The sequence below is a fragment of the Phragmites australis genome, chromosome 13, assembly GCF_958298935.1.
Source record: "Phragmites australis chromosome 13, lpPhrAust1.1, whole genome shotgun sequence".
Lineage (NCBI taxonomy): Eukaryota > Viridiplantae > Streptophyta > Magnoliopsida > Poales > Poaceae > Phragmites > Phragmites australis.
Genome location: NC_084933.1, coordinates 16730807 through 16740575, shown reverse-complemented (window position 1 = coordinate 16740575; position 9769 = coordinate 16730807). Strand labels below are relative to the sequence as shown.

The following is a 9769-nucleotide window of genomic DNA, read 5'->3' as shown; positions in this document are numbered from 1 at the left end:
TCTAGATTTATCTAGTGTATCTACTCTACTACTCAAGAGGATTACAACCTACTATAGCAAGGTAAATTGCAATAAAGTAAATGTGGAATCGTAAATAAGGTAGAGAGACAAACTTGGCATAAGAGATTTTTATCTCGTGGTATCGATAACATGAATGTCACCCCTAGTTCACGTTGGAGCTCCACCAAGGATATGCTCTCGGTCGACACCCGGTCATAACTCTTGAGCCACCAAGTCACCAAAGCAAGACCTCAAGCTAGATAAGCCACTAAACCAAGGTCTCACCAGTAGCATCTCTTTCGGTCACTTGTCACCATGATCACTTTAGAGCTTGAGCCACCAAAGCAAGGGTCTCCATATCCCTATACATGTGTCTTACCGCTGCTCTACACCAAATCAGAAGGTCAACAAGCTTACCAGCGAGTCACCAAGACTTTCTTATAGTTTGTAAAACTCTTTCTAAAAGTTACAATTTTATGATAGTTAGATACAAATAGTTAGAGTTCTGTAAAATTTACCCTTTTTCCTGATATATACTCATGTTCTTTCTAACCCTAGTTATTTTCTGTACTAAATATTAATCCTAATTTCTAAGAAATAGAAGTACCGTGTCTGACAAACACTCATGGTCTAAAATTTGCCTTGCTAGCAGCAACCAGGTGCCTGATAGCTCCGAAGGTGCTTACATAAACTGTGATGATTACAGTTTTTTTGGAGGATATCTGTGATAATTACAGTTATCCTCAGTGTTCTAGAGACAAGGTAACAATATGGAGCGGCAGCTAATCACAGAGCACCGAATGCCATTCACGTATACATCCAGCAAAAGCTTACTAATAAAATATTTGCCCGCAAAACTCAAGAAATCTCAAGTAATGTGTGTCACTGCAGCCAGTATCCAAAATTGTGCCATTTCTTAGTAAATGTGAGATATCATTGTCATCTGTGGCCTGCTACGCAAGAATTAACTTCAAATCCTGAAAAAAAGGTGAATTAGACAACTAATGATTGCACTAGGAAGTTCCAAAACACATACGATTAGTAGCCAGTATACCTGATACTGAAATTTTTGTAAATGAAAAGGAAAAAATACATAGAAAAACAAAGAGCAATCTTCCTATTGGCGGTCGGCGTTAGTTTTCCATCTCTTCCCCTATTGCCTTGGAAGAATAGACAAATAGATCATCCCACCCACGAAGGGAACATCTTTCCAATATTTTAACCTTGTAACACCGTGGCGTTTAAGTGCCACGGCTCTCTGTAAGTCGGTTTCGAAGCGAGTTAAGGCTAAGTATCATATTCTAATTGCAAGTAACAAGATCCTGTGCATTAATATTGCTGGAGTGAATCAGACCCCTAATCTCTTCTCACACGCACGAGGGCGTCCAACTAACAATGCATTAAGCATCCGAAGCATCCTTTGAAATAAAAAACAATGCATTAAGCTAAAGAAATAGTTAAACTTTGGTTTGAAGGTAGTGGATTCAGAGTGCAAGCGTCACATTTAATCTTCCTTTTAATGCTAGTACGAACTAAGGAGTAGACTACTGCAAGGAACTGACACGTTGTTAGAGGGAACAAAGTATTAACCCAGTAGCTTGAAGATATTGCCATGAATTTCATAGCCCAACTTCAATAAAGAATAAAAAAAATTGAACTTCCATAATACCGCCATAAGCAGCATTAGTTCATATTAGCCCTAATGTCAACCGTTAGGACCAGTCTAGATCTTATTCAATATTTTTTCAATCCCGTACTGTTCCAGCTTATACTTGTCTTATATGCTTGCTAAAAAAAATAAAGTTATGCATCTTATTTGTTTGAAGCTTCTTTTTAGAAGATAACTAAAAAGCACAGGTGCAACATGACATTATTAGTATTGAGATGATAGGAGAACGTGTGATGAAATTATTAAACCAAGCAGAGCATTTTATCACTCTAAAGGTGAGCAAGTACTAGCAACCTAGCATAAAAACAGATCATACGATTTAGTCAGCCATATAAGTGAAATTCTATGAGAACTCAACCTACACTAGACCCTATTCTTAATCAATTTTCCTAGATATTTCAAAAGATTCTTATGCACAGAGGTTCTTTTACTCAAATAATCACACTTTTACTCACCTAACAAAAATCAAACAGGACAAATTTAGTTATCATTCTCTCCAATTACTGATAACGTCCTTTAAAAGGGCACCATTCAAGGATTAAGTACGTGCATAGTAATGGTAAACATGTGCCACGACATGCAGTCATGCACATACACTCGTGCGCATGCCCGCACGAAGACATAGTGCTGCAAGGCACACATCCCACTAAGAATCTAACATGGACCAACCCGATAGCCAGAGAATTTAACTACATTTATTTATATACTCCTCAAATTGTTGTTACTGTTGTGGACCTACTAATATAAAACCGTAAGGCCAATGTTTGAATCACAGTGTGATTTCATTAATGACAAGTTCATTGACCTAGGAGAGCGGTATTGGTGCAGCAGCATACGTGGGCAAGTTATCAATACCCGTCAACATGAAGACAAGTTTGTCTGGCATAAACGGGGCCTAACAGATCTATACAACAAAAAAGAAAGGATCGTGCACCACCTATGGAGCAGGGGCTCCAACAGGCTAGGTGATTAGACGTTAGGTAAGGTTTATATACCTAGGGTAACACATGTATCTATGTAAGCAATAACCTTCAAGCACATTAATTATATATCTATGAATGTACTAACATCATGATTTGTCAATGATCCCATCATTTGCATGGATCTTAGATAAATCTAGCTGATATTTGATTACACAGGAAAAAAATGATGATACAATGCAAAATAGACCTATTCAAGCTCAACTACTGCTCGACATTGTATTTTTGACTTTTTGTCATCATAATTGATGTCTCAAATACCATAAAGCAAAGCAAATACCATAGTTACTGAATATTGTAATTTATACTTTGCCGAAGCCCATCTTTTAGCTGGGTTAGCTCCATGTCATTTTATAAGCAATCATGTCTCACAACAATATCTGCCTGATTGAGTAGTGATTTTACACATCTATGCACATGACTCATCCTACTTGTATTCTCTAATTACCATGATCACCATGTCCTAAAATCAGAAAACTGCTAACAGCTCCGACATTTCTCAGTCATATGATGCTGGACCACAAAATCACACATGATACCTCATATGCTGGTATACAGACGAAAAGGCAACAGGCACTACGTAAAGCGGTCCACTTGAATCCATCTAGAATCAGTTCAAGCACTTCCTTTAAGACTAGGATGAGATGCCATAATTTAGTGGATGCGCGACATGTTACTATCGTACCGATTCTGCAACCAACTATAACCAGAGCTATTCCAAATGGAAGCATATGAAAGCATCTTTCCTCAAACCAAAAGGTAAATAACATGTGAGCATTGATGGCAAATGCCTGACATGTTAGTTACTGACCAAAGCATGGCCTAGTGGACTTTCAACGTATAAGGACACAACTAAACTCTGTAGGGCTGTAAACGAGCCAAGCACAAGTGAGCCTGCCTGCCTAGGCTAGAGCCAAGCATAAGTTCGTCTTCGAGCTTAGAGCTGGGCACAAGCTCCGCTCGAGGAAGTTCGAGAACTACACTTTAATGTAAAACCTTCCATGAAAGCTCGAGTAAGCTCAAACTTAAACAACTATACTTCAATATAATACCTTTATATTAGAGCTTATTAAGGTTGAGCTCAGCTCAAAAATTTGGGAGGGATATATCATACTTGTCGAGGAAAATTAGGATGAGTAAGTTGAGCCTTAACCACGCTATTTGAGCTTGAGCTCATTAGGTTTGTGAGCTTGATCCAGGCTCGAGCTCAGCTTCTTTGGAGCTCAAATCAGGCCTAGAGCAAGCCGAGCACGAGTAGCTCACGGACGCCGAGCTTGTCCTACACTTCTGTGAGCATAGTCAAGTTAATCAACAGGTTATCTTTTCAAACCCTTCACCAGAAGTGAAACTACCAGACCTTGGTTCTGGTAGTTTCACTTCTCAATTAATAATTGTGCATACTACTAGAGAAATTCCTAATTCCACCTGAATGTTGGCCCTCACTAAGACTACAGGAACTAACAGTTTTCAACCAAGACATCTCAATTGTTCAATCAGCACTCTGGCACACATGTTTAAAATAGACAACGCATTTTATAGATGGGTGTGATTTGACTTTCACTTCCGATGGAAATATATAATAACTTCAAAATAACCCAATCATATTAGACATGAACATTGAGAGCCGTAAGACAAGCTATCGTATTAAAGATCAGTAGTCTAGCAAAAGGATTCAAATTTGATACATACATACATACATACATACATATATATATATATATATATATATATATATATATATATATATATATATATATATATATATATATCTTACAAGCAATGCAAACATCCAAGCAAGGCTACCAAAAACTGTCACGAAACTGACGTGCATCTGCTGTGTTGGGCAGATTGATTGGTTTTTTAATATAAGAAATTAAGTTGAAATGTATTTTGGTTTATATGTGATGAGTTATTGATAAGGGTGTTGATTTGGTTTGATGATTTATGGGATTATATGAGTATGTCTAGCAATAGGATTCAAATTTGATATATATATATATATATATATATATATATAAGAAGGTGGCATGCTACATGCATTTTTTCCCCCTATATATATATATATATATATATATATATATATATATATATATTGCTTACGATTTGTAGGGAAAAAAATGCATGTAGCATGCCACCTTCTTAAGATCACTTCAAAATTTATTCATAGGTGCAACAAGCGTGATGCTATGTATCAACTTATCTAACTACTGATTGGCAACACTTGCATATTTTCAGTAGCAAATGGCAGATCATGCTATGAATAAATGCAACAACAGATAAATCACACTTCTCATTCTTGCCAAGCTAATCATAAGAGGAAACCGTGTGTCACATATATAGATGATGAGTATAGAAGCATGTACACCACAGTATAATTGACTGGGAATGCAGCTTTTCTCTACTTAGCTCTTAAGTCCCAAGGTTCAAGATTAAAAGTACCTTCATATCGAATGCCAACACTCCATATTTTTAATCAGGGCCATGTTTGTAAAATAGCATCCTGGTCTTTCACAGTACCTGCAAGGAACAAACACAAACACATCCATAAAAGTAATATTTCTGGTGCTGGATGCAGTTGGCAACTGTAACTAAACTCAGCAGTGAGCACCTTCAGGATTATATATTGAGGCATACATGTTCGAAAGCTCCAAAACATACTGTACACAAACTTTTGAAGTGATACATTTCATAGATGCTGGAAACATTGAAGTTCAAGCCCTAAAATGAACGTGAGCTTTCTTCAGTAGATGGCACTGGAAGGCTAACTTAATAAAATTTCATTCAATTAAAAGCAAGTATAGCTTCAACAGCTTGATATAACTTAACATAGTTCAGGTCAAAGTTGAAACTTGTTATTTACGTATACATGAAAAAAGGATCCTCTTCCCACCAAATTTGACATCCAGTGCATGCAAAACCATAGGGAATTTAGAATGCAAGCAACCTTAAGAGAAATCTTTAGAGAATTTTTCAACAAAAGATACTAAGAGCTTACAGAAGTTTCAAATGACGTGCTTAAAGGTGATCACTGTTTCTCCTAAATAGATGTTCCGCTTGAGAGTTAAAATATTCATTCTAATATTCTATAACGCAATTTCTTTGGTAATTTACAATATGCTGGTTCTGTGAGATACAAGAAATGATTATTTCAGTTACTCAAAAGGTTTTAGCTTCACTCTAAATTGTTATCACTTATCACATATCATATGTATTATCGCAAGGAAAACAAACACTGCAACCCACAGCCACAGGCCACAGCATCATACTGTTGTACCAACTACTAGAAAGATAAGAAAATAAAATAGAATCACTGATTGACATCAATTATGATCTTTCAATACACACCAGATCATGTGGATTAAAAGTCATAAGTCTGAAGTAAACACAAAGTTGTAGAATCAGAATTGCAGCAATAACAATAGGGTCAAAGCTACATGCTGAGACCTACTATTTTGTTTTTCCCAGAATGACACCAAACTGACTTATTTCTTTTTAGAATACCTCCATGAAGCTAAATATTATGCCTGGAAGGAATTAAATACGCAATATAAAGTGGGAAACAAATCAAAAGTGCAGTGATTAATTTGCTATCCAAGCAATCACCAATCACTAAACAACTATAATGCATTACAAAATCCATGAATATATGACAACGAAATCAGATTACCAAATCACTCAATCCTGTAATATGGGAAGAACATATCAGGGCGTGCTTGGTTCCATTACCGTGCTCGCCTCGCCTTGCCCGGCAAAGCAAGGCTAGCTTCTTGCGTTGTTTGTTTGGCTTGCCTCCCTCTTTTTTCTTTTTCTTCCTTCCCTTTTCCTCCTTTCGCCCAAGCTGCAGGATGTCCATGGGAGAAGCTCAGTCCAGCCGTGACAAGCTGGGTTCGGGTAGGGGAGACTCGATATAGAGAGGATAAGATCGATTCAGGCTGCAAAGAACTCGATTCTAGCTGCGACGAACTCGATTCATGTGGTGACGAGTTCAATTTGGGTGGGAGAAACTCGACCCGGTGGGGAAAAGCTCCATTATTGCAGCTATGAGCTAGATTCGGCCAGGATAAACTCGATTTGATGAAGAAAAGCTCGATCGGTGCAGAGGCAAGCTCGATTTGGTTGGGAAAAGCTCTACTCAGTCGTCAACGAGCTCGATCTGCTGGCCTTCGAAGTGGAGCACGGAGCAGAGCAGATCGGGAGAGACGGGAGAGCCGCACCAGTGACCTTGCCAGCCCAGGAGAGCCAAATCGGCTCTCCTATGCAGGCAAGGAAATCCTTGCCCAGCCGGGCAAGTTTGCTGGGCAAAGTGACTTTTCTGAGCGCTACCAAACGCATATCCTTGCTCTGCAAAGCGAGGCAAGGGCTGACAAAGGAACCAAACGTACCCGTAATAAGTTACAAGGACAACTCTCAAAGGAGCCCTAAAGCTACTAATAGATTACACTGATCAAAGCAACTGATAAAGTAATCCTAGGCCAGGAACAATTTCTATATATGACAATGACAAATACCAGTTTGTTTGCTAAAAGTAGGAATTCACCAGTAAACAGTAATCACAGAAAAACACAAGGATTAATAGCAGAAAACCAAGACAGGCAGAAAAGAAGACTAAGGAATGACTAAGTGGGAGGGAGTACTCACAGGACATCATATCATCAGCAATGGCACCAGTAGATGACATCTCACTAGCAATAGAAGAATCCTCCTGGGCTCTCACAGGTGGCATTGGCAGAAAATTGTCAGAGCACTATGCGAAGACAAGTGTCTATGTCAGTTGAGAAGGTCTCCTGTCACATATTAACTCAACAGCCTGTTGAGCAGCATGCCGTGTATGTCGAAAATGTGCCAAACTTCTACCATATCCATCTTGAGTATGATAATTTGTTTTCCATCCATCTCATAACCATCACGTTTTTACAGTGCAAAGCACAGATGTATCTTTTCTTTAAAATTTATGTCTCCTCAGGTTTCAATAGGGCCTAGTAAAGATAAGTACACCATTCCAGTCAACAGTGCTTCACGGCAAAACCAGGGTACGACCTATTATTTTCACTATCCCTTTTTCAGTCATCTCATCCCTAACTTCAGAAACATCTCCCCACCTGTCAATGTTAGCATAAATATTTGATAGGGAGACATAATTTCCAGCATTATCTGGTTCAATTTCAAAAAGCTTCTTTGCTGCAATTTTTCCAAGCTCAATATCACAGTGAACCTTGCATCCAGCCAACAGCGCACCCCAAGCTCCAGGATGAGGTTTCCCGGGCATCGACTTGATAAGCTCATATGCATCTTTTAGCAACCCACAACGTCCAAGAAGACTGACAAGGCAAGCATAGTGGTCACCAGATGGCACAATCAAGTACACATTCTTCATCATATCAAAGTACTTCTTCCCTTCCTCTACTAGGCCAGTATGAGCACAAGCTGTCAAAACAACTGTGAACACAGCATTATCAGGGGAGAGGCCCTCCAAAAGCATCCGAGAGAAAAGCTCAACAGCCTTGTTAGCTGAACCATGGAGGCAATGACCTTGCATCATTGAACAGTATGAAAACACATCTCGAACTGGCATAGACTCAAAGAAAAAAGTAGCCCTCTCCAAGTCCCCACACTTTGCATTCATGTTTACAAGACCAGCCAACACATGGACATTGTTCATATCTATCGAGTACTTTGCGATGTAATCTTCAATCCATCTTGCCAACACGACATTACCTATTTGGGAGCATGCTGACATCAGACCAACAATAACAAGCTCGTCTGGGTGTACGCCTTGCTCATGGAACTCGTTGAAAATCCTCAAAGCCTCTCCAGGATAACCATTCTGTGCATAACCTGATATCATTGCTGACCATGAGAAAACATCCCGGTCCTCCAACCTATCAAACAACGATCTTGCGGCTTCCAAGTTCCCTGCCTTTGTATACCCACCAATCAACGATGTGTATGCTGTGGCCGTTCTCTCAGGCATTTCATCAAACAGTGTCCTTGCGCCCTCCAAGTCACCACACTTCACGTACCCATCAACCATCGCATTCCAGTGCACCACGTTCCGGTGAGGCATTCGATCGAACAGCTCTCTGGCGGCAACAATGTCACCAGTGTTAACATGAGCCACAATGATGGCGGTCCAGGAAACCTCACTGGGGATGTCGATTAAATCAAACAGCACCCGGGCCGCACCGGCGGCACCACACCTCCCGTAGAACTGGATGAGCGCCGTGCGGACGAAGAGGTCGGCGTCGACGCCGAGGCGGATGGCGGCGGCGTGGAGGGCGGCTCCGGCGGGGAGGCAGGTGACGTGGGCGCACGCGCGGAGGAGGGAAGGGAAGGAGAATGAGTCGGGGCGCGCGGAGCCACCGCGTCGGAGGAGGTTGAACTCCGCGAGCGCGGCGGGCAGCGGGGCGTGGCGGGCGAGGGATGCGAGCACGGCGTTGCGGAGGCGGAGCGGGGCGGCGTGGGAGTCAGGGAGCGCGGCGAGGACGGAGGCCGCCACGGAGGGGCAGGCGAGGGCGTCGCAGGCGGCAGCGAAACGGGCGAGGAGGGCGTGGTGGTTGTGAAGGCCGAGGCGAACGATGCGGGCGTGGAGCTGCGCGAGGCAGCGCGGCGTGCCGCAGCGGCCGAGGAGGGTGGCGACCGGAGGTGATGGCCGGGCGGCGGCAAAGCGGGCGAGATTGGCGTGGTGGTCGTGGAGACCGAGGCGGACGATGCGAGCGTGGAGCTGCGCGAGGCAGGGCGCGGTGAGGCAGCGGCCGAGGAGGGTGGCGACCGGAGGGGATGGCCGACCGGCGGCGGCGGTCATGCGGCTGCGGCGGGTGGTGGCATTTGCGTTTGCCTTGCCTTTCGGCCTTTCAGGTGTCTGCGAGTTGGAAGAGCCCAAGTTTTTTTTCTTGTGAGAGAGGAAGCTTTGAGCCCAAGTAGGTGTTCCAAGTGTGGGAGTTGGGCCTCTTCGGTGTTTGGCATTATTGGAATTAGCTCAAAGAATTTACGTTGAAAATGTTCTTGTTATAATTATTTTTGGGACATTCTACCTGACAGTAAGCTACTTTACCTTTGAGATTACAGTCATTTTTTATGGACCAACAGAAATTTGACATGTAATGATTCATTTTTTTGTGCT

The 9769-nt window shown here is 41.7% G+C and overlaps 1 protein-coding gene across 8 annotated transcripts; it reads right to left on the bottom strand.

Annotated features, from left to right (window-relative positions):
• Nucleotides 1-814: 814 nt before the first annotated feature.
• Nucleotides 815-9552, bottom strand: LOC133888955 (putative pentatricopeptide repeat-containing protein At5g37570). 8 transcript variants are annotated; one of them, XM_062329363.1, is made up of 5 exons: nucleotides 7288-9552; nucleotides 6376-7009; nucleotides 5258-5367; nucleotides 5089-5166; nucleotides 815-977 (listed from the first exon to the last, which is right to left on the bottom strand). In XM_062329363.1, exon 1 carries the CDS (start codon nucleotides 9449-9451, stop codon nucleotides 7664-7666), a length of 1788 nt encoding a protein of 595 aa, XP_062185347.1. In that variant the 5' UTR covers nucleotides 9452-9552; the 3' UTR covers nucleotides 815-977; nucleotides 5089-5166; nucleotides 5258-5367; nucleotides 6376-7009; nucleotides 7288-7663. The 8 variants fall into 8 exon arrangements, with proteins under 8 accessions (XP_062185347.1, XP_062185350.1, XP_062185352.1 ...); XM_062329366.1 differs by having other exon boundaries at nucleotides 6376-6487; XM_062329368.1 differs by lacking the exon at nucleotides 5258-5367 and having other exon boundaries at nucleotides 6317-7009.
• Nucleotides 9553-9769: the final 217 nt, after the last annotated feature.